The sequence below is a fragment of the Taudactylus pleione genome, unplaced genomic scaffold (assembly GCF_031769625.1).
Source record: "Taudactylus pleione unplaced genomic scaffold, aTauple2 ptg000201l, whole genome shotgun sequence".
NCBI lineage: Eukaryota > Metazoa > Chordata > Amphibia > Anura > Myobatrachidae > Taudactylus > Taudactylus pleione.
In genome coordinates this window covers 40,757,507-40,775,390 of record NW_028284603.1, presented here as the reverse complement: position 1 = coordinate 40,775,390, position 17,884 = coordinate 40,757,507, and the positions used below count along the sequence as shown (strand labels likewise).

General features: G+C 42.5%; 1 protein-coding gene across 5 annotated transcripts in view; it reads right to left on the bottom strand.

The window, feature by feature from the left end:
- RALGAPA2 (Ral GTPase activating protein catalytic subunit alpha 2) overlaps nt 1-17,884 on the bottom strand; it is a 398,803-nt gene that overhangs the window by 331,739 nt on the left and 49,180 nt on the right. For 4 of the 5 annotated variants that reach the window (XM_088477338.1, XM_088477335.1, XM_088477337.1 and 1 more), the window contains exons 2-7: nt 16,786-16,896; nt 13,675-13,724; nt 8,967-9,024; nt 5,260-5,303; nt 1,116-1,296; nt 424-539 (exon numbers count right to left, since the gene is read on the bottom strand). In XM_088477338.1, coding sequence (XP_088333464.1) covers nt 424-539; nt 1,116-1,296; nt 5,260-5,303; nt 8,967-9,024; nt 13,675-13,724; nt 16,786-16,896 — 560 coding nt within the window. The remainder of the gene's footprint in view (nt 1-423; nt 540-1,115; nt 1,297-5,259; nt 5,304-8,966; nt 9,025-13,674; nt 13,725-16,785; nt 16,897-17,884) is intronic. The other variant, XM_088477339.1, reaches the window with a different exon arrangement.

Sequence of the window (17,884 nt, the reverse complement as noted above, 5' to 3'; positions counted from 1 at the left end):
TTTTGGCCAAACATGTATGTACTAAGAACCTCATACTCCATGTGATTTGTAGTTTATCAGCATTATTTTTACTATCATTGTTCTTAGTACTTAGAGTGTGCACCCTCATTTTCTTTTTCCTACATTGTACTAGGGACACTGCCATTAAAATTCTGATTAGTGGACTACACACTACTACCCCAGCCTCCGAAGCACACCAAAGGTGGGTGAGCAAACACGTGTTTAAATAGCCAGTACACTAATCTAGATGACATACTCAGTATAACCAGTACACTAATGTGGGTTTATTATATTATTAGAGTTAATATTTTGAACCTCCAATACGAATATTGAAAAAATAAACAGAACATTTTGAAACTGAATCCTGAGACGTTATCTACCGTAACCGAAGAGTACATAACATAGGAACAGGCGCTGCCGTACCTGGATGACCATGTATTTCAACAACATTTGCAAGAAAAAGCAGCTTGGATCATCAGGAGTTTTTTCACCAGACACAGCTGGCAAAAGTGGTGTTATCTCTTCAGGGTAAACTTTACCTGAAATAACAATAATCACAGCAGCTTTAGAAAAGAAAATAACATGCATCTGGAAGCAGCCTTGTAAATGATTGTCAAAAACCACAATAAATATTGTTAAGCTTTGGAAACAGCCGAGAGACAATATATAAGAGTGCTAACACAAATGTGCATGTAATCCTTGCCCAGTGGTTATGTTGCTCTTCTGTATCATTATACGTTTATTCAATGTTCTGCTGAAAGGAGCATGTACGTTTAAAATGCACCTTGCGTTTGGCTTTTTTGCAGCAGTGAAGAGCCTTTATATGAAGTCGTCATATCCAGCACAGGTTTGGAAACAAATACACAAATTCAGCAATTTGTTCCTATCCCTGGGAAGTTCTAAGGTACTCACTGAAGGTTTTTGCTTAGAGATATGAGACGTATTACTGAACCCCAATCATGGAGCAATTACAGACATCTAATGCCTGGTAGATTGCGGTCTCCACAGTTAATTCAATTAGCTCTGTCTTTGAAGCAATGGTAGAACAATGAGGCTGATTACTGTACAGTGAAGTGTACCAAACAGACGATCCAGCTAAAAGCACTGTCACTAACCATCAGGTAAATTGTAAGTAGGATTTATGAGGGTATCCAGTGTGCAAGGACCTCGAGATGATGATATGACGGCAGGAAAGCCGGGAACAAGACATGCAAATATTAGCGCCTGCTCCTCTCCGTAATTTGTCTGCAGTGCTTGAAGCCAGAGAAGAAACAGCCGCATTCCTTCACATCGTATCTAAAGGATGAAAGACGACATTATCATTTAAATAGGATGAGAGCGCCAAGAGCATGATGCAAGAGACGATCCATGCAGGAACGCAAGAGCGTGTAGCAGGATGATGATACATGCACATGAGAAGTGGTGTTTCCAGAACCACACCCTGACATCAGCCACCATTATTCCCTTACATACAAGATCAATCTGCCCCAAAACATTGTGCAGCAACAAGTCATTACACGTTTACTAATCATGTCTAGCACCTACAGATGTGCCCTCATACACTATGGCTGCAGTCTTGCATACAGCCCCTCATGGCGTGCCACGCCCAGCGTGGTTCTGCTGACGCAGAGATTGTTTTTCACCCTAAAATGTGCCTTCGTCACAATGCAATGCGATTAGGAAGCACCAGGAGACTGCACTGATTAATTTGATATGTGACACGTGTGTGTGTGTGTGCGCGCGCGCGCCTGCCTGAGTCTTAGGGACATATTCAATTAGCCGCGATAAGCTGTTTTCCGCGAAAAGTTCTCGCCGGTGACGTCATTTCGCCAGGCGGAAACTTATCCCCGTATTCAATTCCAAAGACTTTTTGCCGGTGCGGAAAGTCAATGCAATAGAGTAGGCGAAAAAGATTCGCCTATGAAACCCGGCGGAAAAAAGTGCAGAATTGGGGTTTTGGGATGCAAACTTGCAGAAACCATCCTGCACCCTTGGGACAGCCCCCCAAAGGTAAACTGTGTAAAAAAAACAAAGTTGGGGACAACCTTAAAAACTAGCGAAATAGACTACAGGGGGGTCTCCAAGTATGCCCCAGGTGTTATCAAGATTACAAGAGTTTGCGGCAGGTGGGTTTTTAAAACCTCACTTTAGCAACTGCAAAATATGCTAACACCCATTTTCACGTACCCCGAATACCTTCAGCTGGCCTATTCGGGTGCATCTATAGTGATCCCCAATGTCAGCGCATCTTTTGGGGGGTGTCAGGCTGATTTCCCCAAATCTGACAGGACTTTTCACTGGTTTCAAATTCGCCGGGTTCCGTTTTCGCTGATTTGGAATTGAATACGGGGATAAGTGGGGAAGAGCGCGATACTTTTTCGCATGCAAAACCAGCGATGTCGGCGAAAAATCTGGCATGCGAAAAATCTGGGACTTTTTGCGGCTAATTGAATATGCTATGATGCAATGGTTGCAGCTTTATCCCTCACCAAGTTCCACTGTGCTTCACAGATATAAAAATGTTGCATATCAAATGAATCAGTGCAGTCTCCTGGTGAGTCTCAGTAGCATCACATTGTGTAAGCAGAGTCATCCTGGACCTGGGGGCTCACTCGCGCCAGGCGTCTCGGGCCACAAGGCGTACTGAGGCTAGGTGTATGAGAATATAACCGTCCTCTCACCCACCAGCTTTCCAGCAGGAGACACAAGGAAATAGAGCAGTGCTCATGTCACCCAGCCCTATGGGCCTAACGGAATAACTTTGGGGGAGCCAGCGCAATCCCAGCAAGATAGTCACTATATTTAACTCGCCAATTAGTTTAAAGGCAAAACCTTGCCTTTAAACTAATTGGCGCTTTAAAACTAATTATTATATCGCCATAATTGTGCCTGCTCCCGCAAATCACGGGTTATTACATTTGGCCCTATGGATGTTTTGTTACGAAGCACACTGGTCACTTACATACAAGGGAGAGAAACATTTTGTAGGCTAAAGCACAGGTTCTCAAACTCGGTCCTCAAGTGCCCCCCAAACAGTGCGTGTTTTCCAGATCCCCTCACAGCAACACAAGTGAAATAATTAGCTCCACCTGTGGATCTTTTAAAATGTGTCAGTGAGTAATGAATACACCTGTGCACCTGCAAAACGTGAACTGTGTGGGGTCCTGAGAACCGAGTTTGAGAACCAGTGGGCTAAAGTATGATTCATGAGACTGCAGCCATTTTCTAGCAACCAGCGCATTACTACACTAATGACATTTTGTGATATTACTGATACCTAGTGAAATAACACGGAGTCAGCACAAAAACATCTGCCTCCATTGTGGTGACAATGACAAGTGTTCTACAGCGTGTTATTATCTACTTAGACTGTGCTATTATGATCTGCATGGTCATACAAAAATCTATCTAGGAAATGGTTATCACCATTCATTTGTGGCCACTGCTCTGACAAAAATCTATAGGGTAACGTCAGAGCCCCATGTGTGTGTCTGTCTCATCCTTGGGTGGTGCATGGGAGCCCTTACAATATTCTGCTATGGGACCCACAAATAGGATCAAATAAACCAAATCAATATCTTTTCCGGCATGAAAAAAGAACATTTCTATATAGGTTACATTTCCCCTTTAAGGCACAGAACATACTATAGTACAGAGGCTCCCACAGCAGTGTGCAGGGGAAGGGAGGAGAGCAGGCGGTAGAACAACAGTGACATTTTCTCTAGGTGATATCACTGTGGGAAGGGGAAGGGCGGTGACAGACTGATAGTAATAGAATAGAGCGTATCACATTAAGGAGCACTACTACAGTCTATAGCAATTCACTACGTCACAGCTCTTCTCTAAACAGCTTTACAATCTATTTTACAGAAGCCAGTGTATGAACATTTAAATAAAGAATTTAATAGATGATTTAGCACAACGAATGGTTACAACTTCTTAAAGCATTTCCCTAGAAAATGTCACTTCTATGTTTAGCACTTGGCCCCCAAAAATTGTTAAAATATCTCATGTGCAGGATATATTTGCTGTGTAGTATGATGGCACTTTATGGTCTACATTTATACATCAACAATATAGTAGAAACTGGGAAAGGTGCATTTTATTATATATCCTCCCATTTATATATCCTTCTCCCATTTTGTTATATATCCATCTCCCATTTTGTTATATATCCTTCTCCCATTTTGTTATATATCCTTCTCCCATTTTATTATATATCCTTCACCCATTTTATTATATATCCTTCTCCCATTTTATTATATATCCTTCACCCATTTTATTATATATCCTTCACCCATTTTATTATATATCCTTCACCCATTTTATTATATATCCTTCTCCCATATTATTATATATCCTTCTCCCATTTTATTATATATCCTTCTCCCATTTTATTATATATCCTTCTCCCATTTTATTATATATCCTTCTCCCATTTTGCTCATGCTGCCTACTTTGGCCTGAAGCTTTCAGTCAGTAAATTTAATACATACAACGACCAAAAAAGCAGCTTCCAAAGTTTTATAGAAACCGGTGTCTCATGCAGCAGCCATGGATAAATGTACTTATGGATACAGCAATACCAATTACATAAATAATCTGTTCTGTGCTTCATGTTAGGGTTATTAGGGATGTATCAAACCCAGAGATATGGTCAGGATTCAGACTCCATATTTATGAAAGCTGGCTTTCTTGTCATTGTAGCGTGCATGACATATACTACATTGTATCACTTATATTGCCCAGTTAAAGGGTAATTACAGGTAATTTTAGCTTTCAGCTAACATCACCATCCCGCACAGGCCCGCAGAACTGTGGCGGAGCAAGACCTGGAACCCATTCAGTTCGGGAGAAATTGCCTCCCGCTAACGGAGCTTGTTGTTGCCGTGGTGACAGCCTGGAATAGAAGTCATTATATACCACATGTCCTTATTGGGCAGACTATTGGCTCTCTCTGGTCAGTGCTATTGCTACAAAGCACCATCCCTATCTGAAGATTGTCAATGGCGGGAGCTGGGGAAGGAGTTGTGCTCGTTAGTGGGGGAGAGATGATAGCTAAAAGTATTTAATCTAATATGCAAAATTACAAATCAGATATTGTTTGGAACTTGCCATAAATCATCTATAAAGAGATTTAATATTGACCCAGATTGCACAATGTGAACTAGGTATAAAAGGTAAACAGGCAGGAAAATAGCGCTGTGCGCAGAATCTGAGGAGCGGCCGATCCTGGATGTACAGCACCCTCGCACATACCTTAGTGGAATTTCCAGTGTGTAAAAGCTTCTTTAAAACTGAACCTGGAAGACAACAAATAACTTGTTTGGAATCAGAAGCTGTTACATTACTGAGTAATATGTCAGCCATATATCATCACAGTTTTTAGAATTACAAAATAAATTCTTGACTGTTTAAGAATCAGTTTGAAGACATGAGAAGGTTCTATTTGCAACACCAAAGAAAACGGAGGCACAATGGGAAAATCTTCTATAATAAATCAGGAAAATAGAAGATTATCCTATCATCATTAGAGATTTGTTCAATTCAAACCATGGGGCCAGGACCTGTCGGCTTTGTACTGAAATGATAATGAAAGAACGTGCGGAGGAAGGAAGAAGCTTTCAAGAAGTCATTACAGTGTTCCCTAAAGGACGACATCTCCCCTGACCTTACATTTCCAGCCATTATTTACACAGATACACTGATGCACATTCAGCACAAAGCTGGAAAACACAAGCCTGTTATACTGACATGAACCCTTTTCCCTTCAAACTGTCTGTGATTTGGGCAGAAGTTTGTAGAAAGAAATGCTTTGAAAAATACAGATAGATTATAATCTGTAAAATAGATCTCTCCTAAAAACAAGTTGTTCCGATAGTCAGAGACCTACAGTAACAGGTCATTTTCTCTTGGAATAAAGTCACTTCTTCCATGCTGAAAATGGAAAATAACATACAACTTTTATTATAGCTACATTCACATTGTCAAAGCATAAGGGAACAGCCCAAGTGTACTTTAGGCACAATTAAGTCATAAACAGCGTCAGAGATTCTAATCTATGGTTGTTACCGTGTGACTTCCGTGTGTCTTCTGTGATACATTTGGGAATCCAGGAATTTATTGGAATGTATGTAATGATCGCACCTCACCCAAACCCATCAGACTGGTAGTTTACAAACTTTAAATGTTTTCTCCTCAATAACAAATAACTTAACTATGGAATGAAAGTGGGCGAGACCTAATAAGATGGTGTTGTCTTGCCGCTTTCCGGTCCTGGGCATGGAGCCCAGAGGGCTAACCCCTGACCGGGCAGAGCCTTGTGCACAGATAACAGATTAGCCATGATAAGATAAGGCTGATGACAGCAGACATCACATGACTGCATAGGGATGCGGTCATAATACAGACCACGGGGTATGTGGTGGTCAGAATGCCGTCACCAGAATCCCGACACCTGTCAGAATCCCGGCACCGGCATGCCGAATGTAAGTAGGAAGGTTAGGGGGAGGTCTAGCATTTGGGGTTTGAGTTAAGCATTAGGGGGAGGTTAGGTTTAGGCACTGGGGTGGGGGTCAGGATAGGGAGAAGGGGAGGGTTAGGATACTTACTGACAAGTGTAGTTATCCTAACCCTGTCGGGATGCCGGCGTTGGGATTCTGACCGCTGGGTTCCTGGCATCCCGTACCCAACCCACTGCATATATAGGCCAATAACAGCCAACTTATGATAGGATTTCCCACCATATCTAATAATGATTTTGTACACTTCATTATCTGGCATCACAATCAGTTTAGCGCCACTCATGCTGCAGTTTCAGGCTGCTACACCACAGCTTTAGTCACCAAACATTGCGCCTGATACACAGATGCACGCAATGCCCGTTCTCTGCTGTGATCACAAATGCTGTGGACTTGCAAAAATATGCCAATGACTCAGCTGTCTTGTACACAGAGGAGCCCACCGCCGGGATCTCACCTCTGCTGCTTATGTACAAAGGAAGAAACATTGGTTGTACATCGAACCTCTGAGCAAGCCTGTACCGCCTCCATTCACCACACGCCTGCGTTTTTAGAGCCACCCCCCATTACCTTCCCCAAACGCTGACTGTCTGTCACTCACTTAGCGTAAAAATCCTCTCTGCCACCGCCGTCGCCAGCAAATTACTGCGCGTGTGCAGTGCAGCTTTGGTGAATGTGCAGTAGCAAAATATCGCTCCTCTGCATCAGACATCGACACTGCATGCAACTCTGTAACAGGCCCATTGATACAGCAAGAATGTGGCGGTCTAGAAATCCCATTAGATCTTTAATTACCAGTCTATCAGAAGACATAGAAGTGACAATCTAACTATTGCAGCCTTAGCTGCTCTTTTCTGTGGTTTCAAACTTTGCTTCATATTTGTTTTCCATTTCCAATACAGATAGTGTTCCCGCAGGCGTAAAATGACAAAATGCGTCCTGCCCTTACAGTGGCGCCCTGCTGAAACAGCCTGCCCTCAGCCGTCACTACCCGCGGGTGGGAAAAGTTGAGGTTTAGCGCACATGGCCGGTGAATATATGTTGTGTGCATGTGAACGGTATCTATTCCCAGCGAGTGTAGAGCTTGGGGGCAGCCCAGAATCTCCATAAGTGCTGAGCATGCCCCCCAGAGTGACGGAAAAGGAGCATGACAAGAAGCCACGCCCCTCACGGAGTGGCCATACCCCCTTTTCTGGAGCGCACGCGACTTTGGCACATGCAGAAGTGCATCTTCTCCAGAAAGGTGCCCAGCCCGCTGTGCGCCCTAGAGGGAACACTATAAAGATTTAACTTTATTATCATTATTGTTGTTTATTTAAATTAATTGCTCATTAACAAGCACCCTTGATTGTTAAAACAAACTTATCTTTCATTAGTACAAAACTTTTGAATGGTTATGCTGTTAGATAATGGTCAAGGGAATTAAAACACAAAATGCAGTTTACCAAGTGTGAAAGTGACGCACCAGGCATCTGTAGTAACAGATATAGATAAAGGACTTAAACCAGAAAAAAAAAAAAACAGTCTTACTCTTCTGAGACATTTTTAAAAACTGCTGCTAACACGTACCACCTTGTTGCACTGAAAAATATAGAAGTTCCATATATATAACGAAATGGGGCCCATACATCAGGCAGCCATCGGGGCAATTCCCCATTCTGCTGAAGCCTGGGTCGGGAAAACAGGGAAATTTAACATGTCGGACATCCTTGATTCGTGGATTCCGACCAGCCCAGCGGAGGACCTCGAAGACGAGGACGACTTCACGGGACCTCGCCGGAGGGGCTAGTATTGGTAAATACCAGTATATTTTTCGTTACTATCACAGTGATACTAAAAGAAAAATTCTGCCAGTATTTGCCTTCATTGTCAAATAGGGGCCTCTGTATTTTGCAGATTCCCGGACAGCTCGCCGATTATCTATGTCTGCCAATCAGCGTTTTTGATCACCAATCAAAGTTGGCAGAACGGGGAATCAACCCTAGATATATGGGTCTCATAAGTCTCTTGTTTGAAAGTGGATTTATCTATGAACTATTTGCTACAGATCACTACAGGTTAGTAGTTATGGTGACAGTCATTATGTCAATTTTATCATATGGTTAAACGAATGTAACTTTCTTCCAGCTGCAGGCAAACAACTCCGTCCTCTAAAAGAAGTGGAACTGGAAGTCAGGAGTGCTACTATATAATGCTTTAACAATATGTTCAATTTCAGGAGACTCGAGCTTTATCAAGCTACATAGAAAATACATCTGTGAATGTTTAAAAACTCTACAATAAATAAAAGGAAAACTTTTAGCTATTTTTATTTTTCAAAAATAAAAAAATTAAATAAAAAATTTAAAATAATTAATGTGAAGTAGTCCAATAAAAAGAAGTGAGAATTTGATTACACAATGAAATAACTGGATGTGTTTGTAGTTATTTAAGCAGTATCCTTACCTATACTATGGTACTGCCAGCGGTAGAAAATCCTTTCAGGTAGCAGTTGCAGAATTTTCTGAATGAAATAGCAAAACAAATTAATAAGTTACGTGATATTTACATACAAATGAGATATAATAATTGACCATCAGCATTAAAATATAGATAAAACATTATGCCACTGCAGGAAGAGAAGCATTGGGAATTAAGTGGGCATTAGAAAAACTCAGGTACTACCTTTTGGAAGAAAATGTAGGTTAATTACTGATCATGCTCTTTTGAAATGGATGCCTGAGAATAACGAGAGCAATGGGAGAACAACAAGATGGCTCTTGGCATTGTAAAATGTTTAATTCCCAGTGGACCATAGGTCAGGAAGCCAAACGGCCAATGCAGAGTCTTTGTCACGTGTCTTTTGTTTTGGGACTACAGGTATTCTGCCCCACAGGAGGGGGTATATATGACAAATACTGGGGAAGTTGTTGATGGGAGGTATATATGTCCCAGGTTCTTAACTTCTGTGTGGTAATTAGCCAGGTAACGAGCAGCCTTGATTACCAGACCACATGGATAGTCGCTCACTACCTGGGGAGCAGCCTGACAGACTTGTTGAGAGACACAGCTATGACTCGATACAAGTGCAGTATTTTAATGCTGTTTTGTTAGATATGGATATTAGTTCCTCCCACCCTGAGAGAGGCAGACTTATATACAGTTAGTGCTGGACAGGCCAGGATTTATTTTTATGTTTGTTTATTTTATGCTGCAGCATAAAACTAGCTGCATACACTTGTACCAAGACACTGTACTGGTGTGCTATTAATTGGCTGCTGCAAGAGAAGTGCTGCCGTTTACCACAGGAGACAGCACCCCATTGATCTAAAATTGCGAATATAAATATCCACATGGGTGAAAAAGAGCCCAGCAAGAAATTCAAAAAAGAACAAAATGTCTTTAGCGACAGTTTAAGCAGGAGACCATGTATAGATACCTCAGATAGATTCAATATACTTAGATTATAGAGTATTTATTAAATAAAACATGCTTTAGGAGGTGCGCGGTGATAATTTAATAACACACAAGAAAACATGTTAAAGAAAAAAAGTAAGAAACTGTTGAGCTAGAGAGGATCCATGTGTCAAATACCAAAATCATTCACTAATGCTGGGCATACACGGCAAGATAAAATGTCTGTCAGACCGACAGACATTTTATCTGGCCGGCTGCCAGCCGCAGATGTCCGCGGCATACACTGTGAGACATCCGCGCTCCGCCCCCGGGGGAGGAGACATTTCCCTGTTCCTTCCGTAGGAAGGAACACAGGAAATGTCTGTCTGTCGGCTGCGCTGGGCATACACTGCCCGATGCGACCGACAGTTACCGGGTAAATATCGCATCGGACGGGCATGCTGGACAATCCAGCATGCCCGACCGAGCAATATTTAACCCTCGGTCGCCCCCCCACGCTACAATTATCGCGGCGATCCGCCGATATCGGGCGGATCGTCCCGATAATTGCAGCGTGTATGGCCAGCATAAGCAACGCAAGAAGAAATGCATGTTATTCTTTCATATCAGGATATAATGTGGGTCTCTCCTAGCAAAATTAATTATTGTGGGTAAATCACACTAACAAGTACCATCAAACGAATAATACAAGCAACAATAGAAGAACATTTACATTATAAAAGGACATTTATCGGATCAACTAATGATTTAGTTTTAACAGGCCTTTGAATACAGTCTGAGTATATAATATGTTTACGTGTTATTAGTATAATTGCACAGGACTTTCCCCAAGCTATCTGTACAAACCTAAATACGTATAGTAATTGGCTAACCACATATTTGCAAAGCTGCTGAAATCCTGATAGGAAAGTAATGAGGAAATGTTCTGTCTTAGAGTATTACTGTAATTGCAGGTCATATATGATTAATGTTTACCTGGGCTGTCAGAATTTAATTAGTTCAGTGACAAGTACATGCCTTAGTCCTCAAGGGCCACACACAGGCCAGCATTTTCTAATGACAACTTAACAGGTAATTAACCCAATTTTCTATATTTCTTATCAAATCAATGGGCTCAATTCAATTCAGCGTGCTGTTTAGTCCGACAGTTGTCAGTTAAGTCGGAGAATGCCGGTACTCGCGACTTAACCTGGGTGTTGAGTTGAGAGAACCGGCATTCTCCAACTAAAGTGCTGGCCAACAGCATCACATCGCGGCTGGCACTGTTGTCGAATTTCTCCTTGCACCCTCAGTGGAGAAATCCTTTAGACGGACCAAACAGCGCGTTGAATTAAATACCTCGCAGAGCTCCCTCCCAGGACTATTCAGCATTGCGTTGGATTGAATTGAGCCCCTTGTCAATATTTTTCTTAATCTAGCCTGTCAGCATGAACCCTAGTGACTAGCAATTTGTGTTCTCCTTGCTGATAATAAGCGGTTATTGATTTACTAAAAAATAAATGTGCTAGATAATCAATACTGTTATCAATACTCTATTGTTCACCTTAATGAAGAAAAACATTCTAGCAATGGGAAACCTAGAAACAAAACCTGGACACTGAAACTGGGCACTGGATTTAATAAAGATGGTGGAACTATATGTATTGCTTGAAAATGGAGCCCCAGAACCCATGCACTATATAAATATAGCTATTTTCAACTTGATATGGTCAATATCCCGGCACATGGGATGCAGGGCTTAGTATACTAGCGCCTGAATCCTGATGCCGGCATCCCGAAGGTAAGTAGCGGGGTTAGGAGGGGGAGGGTTAGCGTTATGGTTATAGGTTAGGCACTAGGGGGAGGGTTATGTACTGAGGGGGAGGTTAGGCTTAGGCACCAGGGGGGGAGGGTTAGGATACCTACCAACAGGTTCAGTATGCTAACCCTGCCGGGAAGCCGGCGCCTGGATTTTGACCGCCGGGATCACGTGCACCAGCATCATGAAACCAACCCATTTTTTTAGCAAGAGATGCTGGAGCATTGTTAGCAACTGATGGAACCTAGGTTTAAGAAAGGGACCCACTCAAATACAGGATACTAGCATAAAATGACGTTATAAGGCAGCAATCAGATAACGGTAAGCAATGAAAATGATGAAGAATGTAAAATTTGTAACCTTATAACTCAAAGATGACCCATACTTATTTAAAGTCACTAGTTTGCTGTGGTTAAATGCATTATATAAGCAATCATGCATCAAGCATGGACAGAATCACTTATACAAATGTTCTACTCCCTTTGTTGACACAAAGGCCGGCTCGGCTTTAAGAAAGACCTCAGCGATTTTGAAAAAGTGTGGATTGCGGTGACACTTTTGACCAGAGCTTCAGGGACTGAGGCTGATCAGTTTGTAATGGTTTCACAAGCAACAGTATCTAAGCTAATGTCAGCATGGAACTCAGAAGGAAAAACCATTATCAGCAAAGGGGAACAATGGGAGGAAACGCACACTTATGGAGCGTACACACGGTCAGATTTGTCAGACTTGTCAGATTTGTCAGATGAACGATTGAACGATTAAACGATTTGAACGATTTTACCAAAGTTTTGAACGATTTGAACGATTGAACGATTTTTGACTGCATTAAAATGAATGGAATCGTCCAAGTCTGACTGCAAACCCATCAGATGTCAGATATCGTTATCTGACAAACGGGAACGCGCATCGTTGATCGTCCATCGTTCAGGCATGTCAGATATGAACGATTTTCCTTCAGATATGAACGACTGAACGATTTTTAAATCGTTATCGTTCATATCTGAAGGAAAAATCTGATCGTGTGTATGCACCATTAAAGATAGCTAATAGCTGTGGACTAATCCAAAACACAGAGCAAAACAAGAAATCCACTACATCACTGGTTCTAAAACTTGGTCCTTGGGACCCTAAACAGTGCAGGTTTTCCAGGTCTCCTCACAGAATCTAAAGATAAATTATTAGCTCCACCTGTGGATCTTTTAAAATGTGTCAGTGAGTAATGAATACACCTGTGCACCTGCTGGGTGACCTGGAAAATGTGAACTGTTTGAGATCCCGAGGACAGAGTTGGAGAACCGCAGCACTACAGTTTAATTACTGAAAATGTCAATGTGTGGTACAAAAATGGTGGCAATACATTAGCCGCTCATCGCACCTGGCAATGCAAAGAGCACAGAGTACACTGCCAAGCTATAGAGGAATGCAACATGCTCAGAGAAAGTCTTCTTAAGCATGTTTTACAGTCCTGACTGCTCCTTTCCAACAATTAAGTGTTATGATGGTTATGTAATGTTGTGCTCGCCATAATCTTGGTCAGTTTTGGAAGCAAGGTAAATACTAGTTGCTACTTAATTGTACTAAAGGCCCTGCATTTCCAGACTGGTTGCTGAGACTGATGTTATCCATAAGTCATGTCCTTCTCAGTCATTAGCTCTGAACCTAATTGAGGATTGAAGGGATATTAGGCAGAATTTTCCACCTCCATTAACCATGCATCAGTACAATTCCTATAGAATTCCAGACACTGGTACCTATGGCATGGGGCTGACAGCTCGCACTAGTCCAACACCTTATAAGGTATTTTATACTGGTGTTTCCTTTTATTTGTCTACTACTTGAACAATGCCCACAATATCTCTTTGCTTGTTAGGGTAGAGGAACTCCAACAACCAGCATAAGACTATATTACCATATTACTGTAGACTTAGGCCCCAAATACTGGTGAGTAATACTTACTTCAAAAAGATATAGGATGGAGTCCAGCTCCTCCCTTTGAGATTTATTCCCTGTAGAAAAAAAAACAACATTTTTTTAATAAGGGATGGAAGATAATTATTTGATCAAATGGAAGCAGTTACATTTATAAAGTTACAGCAGTTCTTCACAATACAATTTCTACAACTAAACTTAATTTTAAAAGGAAAAAAATGGGCTACATCCAGAATGATTAGTTTTATTTAAAGCTTCTCTATATAGATTTTTTTTTCACTCTTATAATGCTGAAGAGAATCAGCTTTTTCAATGTAAACTTGTGTTTACCCCAAGCAGTTTGTATACAAACATGCACATTTTGTACCATATGAACCAGTCATATAAGTATCTGTTTATTTCATATTCCTTAAATAGACCACAAGTAACAGATTCCAATTTGTGATAAGTGTGTTATGTCCTTTCTAATGCCACATTAACTGGAACAAAAATAAAAAACAACAATGTGCTTACTATAGAAGCATAATAATAATAACCATAATGCACAAAATGAATAACAACTAAAATTTAGCTTTAGTACTTAAATACTGCAACTAAACCATCAATATAATGTAAATAAAAACACATCATTAAAAGCAGACAAATTCAAAATACAAGGTCAAAGTCTCTGCAAGGAGTATTTAAATGTGTTAATAGACTATAACGTCATAGGATTTTCTATACAATATTGCAGACTTCTGAAAACAGACCATCCCTGGAATCCTTATTAGCTCTTGCCGCTAGATTTGTACTATGCCTCTGAACCAACCAAGAGAATACTGGTTTGTGATTGTAATCAACAATTTGACAAAAATAATGGATTCAAAGCATTACCGTATATACTCGAGTATAAGCCGAGTTTTTCAGCACATTTTTTGTGCTGAAAAAGCACCCCCTCGGCTTATACTCGAGTGATGCCCGCATGGTACGCTGCTGAGTATCGTACCATGCGGGCCGCGGTGCAGACTGTGTCTCTGTGACACAGCTGCACCGCGTGTGTAGCGCTGACCGGACGGAGTTCGGTCAGCGCTACACAGCACAAACACACAGCCGCCGGAGCCGGCAGCTGTGTGTTTGTTGTAATCAGCAGCCGATGAGAGTCTGTCAGACTCTCATCGGCTGCTGCTGATCCCACTGCGGGAGCCATCTTCCGGCTCCCGCAGTGGGTAATGGGAGTAACATCATAATGACGTCTCTCCCATAATACAAAGCGGCCGGAGGAGCTGATAGCAGCGGCAGGACCAGGAGCGGGGTTTCAGGTAAAGTGTTTTTTTGGATTATTTTTTATTAGGACTACTGGGGGCACTACCAGGGGGGATTACTTCTGGGGGCACTACCAGGGGGGGGATTACTTCTGGGGGCACTACCAGGGGGAATTAATTCTGGGGGCACTACCAGGGGGGGGAGGGGGATTACTACTGGGGGCACTACCAGGGGGGGGGGGGATTACTTCTGGGGGCACTACCAGGGGGAATTAATTCTGGGGGCACTACCAGGGGGGGGGGGGGATTACTACTGGGGGCACTACCAGGGGGGGGGATTCCTACTGGGGGCACTACCAGGGGGGGGATTACTACAGGGGGCACTACAAGGGGGGGGATTACTACAGGGGGCACTACCAGGGGGAATTAATTCTGGGGGCACTACCAGGAGGGATTACTACTGGGGGCACTACCAGGGGGGATTACTACTGGGGGCACTACCAGGGGGGATTACTACTGGGGCACTACCAGCTGCTGCATTTCCCACCCTAGGCTTATACTCGAGTCAATAAGTTTTCCCAGATTTTTGGGGTAAAATTAGGTACCTCGGCTTATATTCGGGTCGACTTATACTCGAGTATATACAGTAATTATTTTTGAAAGGCAAAACCACCCTAGTTTTGCCTTTACAAAACATGCCACTTTATATCCTGTCAAAATTAGCATAATTGTATGCATTAATTTCTTGAAGCTTACATTGGACCACTTACTGGCAACACAATGGGCTCGATTCAATTCAACAGGATGCTGAATAACGCCAGGAGCGCTATTCAATTCAGCACGCTGTTTGGTCCAACAGTTTCCAGTTAAGTGGAAAGAATGCCGTTTCTCGCGACTTAACCTGGGTGTTTATTTGCGAGAACCGGCATTCTCCAACTAAAGTGCCGGCTGCCAAGCTAGAAAACAGTATCGCGGCTGGCACTTTTGTCGGATTTCTCCTCGCACCCTCAGTGAGGTGCGAGAAGAAATCCTTTAGTCAGACCAAACAGCACGCTGAATTGAATAGCTCTGGGTACAGCACGCTGAATTGAACAGCTCCGGGTACGGCACGCTGAATTGAACAGCTCCGGGAACAGCACGCTGAATTGAACAGCTCCGGGAACAGCACGCTGAATTGAACAGCTCCGGGAACAGCACGCTCAATTGAACAGCTCCGGGAACAGCACGCTCAATTGAACAGCTCCGGGAACAGGACGCTCAATTGAACAGCTCCGGGAACAGCACGCTCAATTGAACAGCTCCGGGAACAGCGCGCTCAATTGAACAGCTCCGGGAACAGCGCGCTGAATTGAACAGCTCCGGGAACAGCACGCTGAATTGAACAGCTCCGGGAACAGCACGCTGAATTGAACAGCTCCGGGAACAGCACGCTGAATTGAACAGCTCCGGGAACAGCACGCTGAATTGAACAGCTCCGGGAACAGCACGCTGAATTGAACAGCTCCGGGAACAGCACGCTGAATTGAACAGCTCCGGGAACAGCACGCTGAATTGAATAGCTTAGAGAACAGCACGCTGAACTGAATAGCTCCGGGAACAGCACGCTGAATTGAAACAAGCCCATTGATCATGTTTCAGGAAAAATTAGGAGTAAAAGGGAAATGCTGATATCATATTTACTATATTTTCTAATGTGGTAGAGCCCATTTGTTACATGCAATCCATGGTCAGTGAAAAAGTAAAGCGCCTGAGTTTAAATGTCTTCTTCCTTTCTCTCTTAAATGTCTCTTATGTTTCACTGCAAACCCTTCCTGTATTCTTCCCTAAGGTGCAACAGAGAATAAGAGGCTCCAAATGGCAAAGCAATGACATGTGTGTGACAGGACAAGAGTAATACCTTTTAGCTTTAAGCTACTTTCCAGTGTAATGAAATTTTCATAGAAGATAAAATAAATCTGAGAATAGTGCGCTTCGAAAAACTGCTTCAGTTCACCCCACTCCTGAATATCTGTAAGAAGAAATAAAAAACACAATAAATAAAAACACAAAAGTAGATTTGTTATGTGCAACTTCAGTCTTTGGGTTAAGGTTACAAGTCTATAGGCCATTGCATAATAGCCCGTGCATCATCAATAGCAATGAAACATAATTGTTTGGCCACAATTAAGTGTATAAATTACATATACCACTTTCAGACAGAAAAATCCCTAAAACTTGGGTTTTTCCCGTATCGTTCAACCCAGGAATTTGCTCCTAACCCCCTTTCACACAGCACATAATTCCCGGGAAATTCCTGAGTCGACCCCTTTCACACAGAACCCAGATTATCCCTGCAATATACCGTGTGTCATAATAAATGGACTGCTTTTATGGCACACAGAGATGAGGTCATAAAAAGTGCAGCCCATGCACCGCCATCTCAGCCAATAAGCGCTGCTTACTACGCCTGGAGTAGAAAAACCCGGGTCGGCACCTTTCAGACAGCCGCCAACCCGTGTAAGACCCGGGAAAAACCCTGGTAAATACCTGGGTCGAAGTACCGGGAATCAGGTCCCGTGTTGACCCTTTCAGACAGAAAAAAACCCGGGTCGACCCAGCAAGAGCCGGAAAATTACCGGGTTCTTTTCTCTGTCTGAAAGGGGTATTACAGAAGCACATTTGCCAACATAATATTCCAGTACCTGTTTGACAGGAGCCGCACATTATTATTATAATATTGCTTCCACTATTTAAAGCAGCCTGTGGCCAGTCTTTATGCTCCTTCCCATATCATGACCATGTTGTACAAAAACATGGCGTTTTCGCCGATGACATCATTTTCAACGATTCCAAGTTATCCCCGTATTCAATTCTTCAGACTTTTCGCCGGTGCGAAAATTCTATGCTACCAAACCTGCAATAAAGTATCACCTATGAATAGGTGGTGAAAAAAAGTGCAGAATCGTGGTTTTGGGGCGCAACATTGCGGAAACCCCCCAGCACCCCTTGGACAGTCC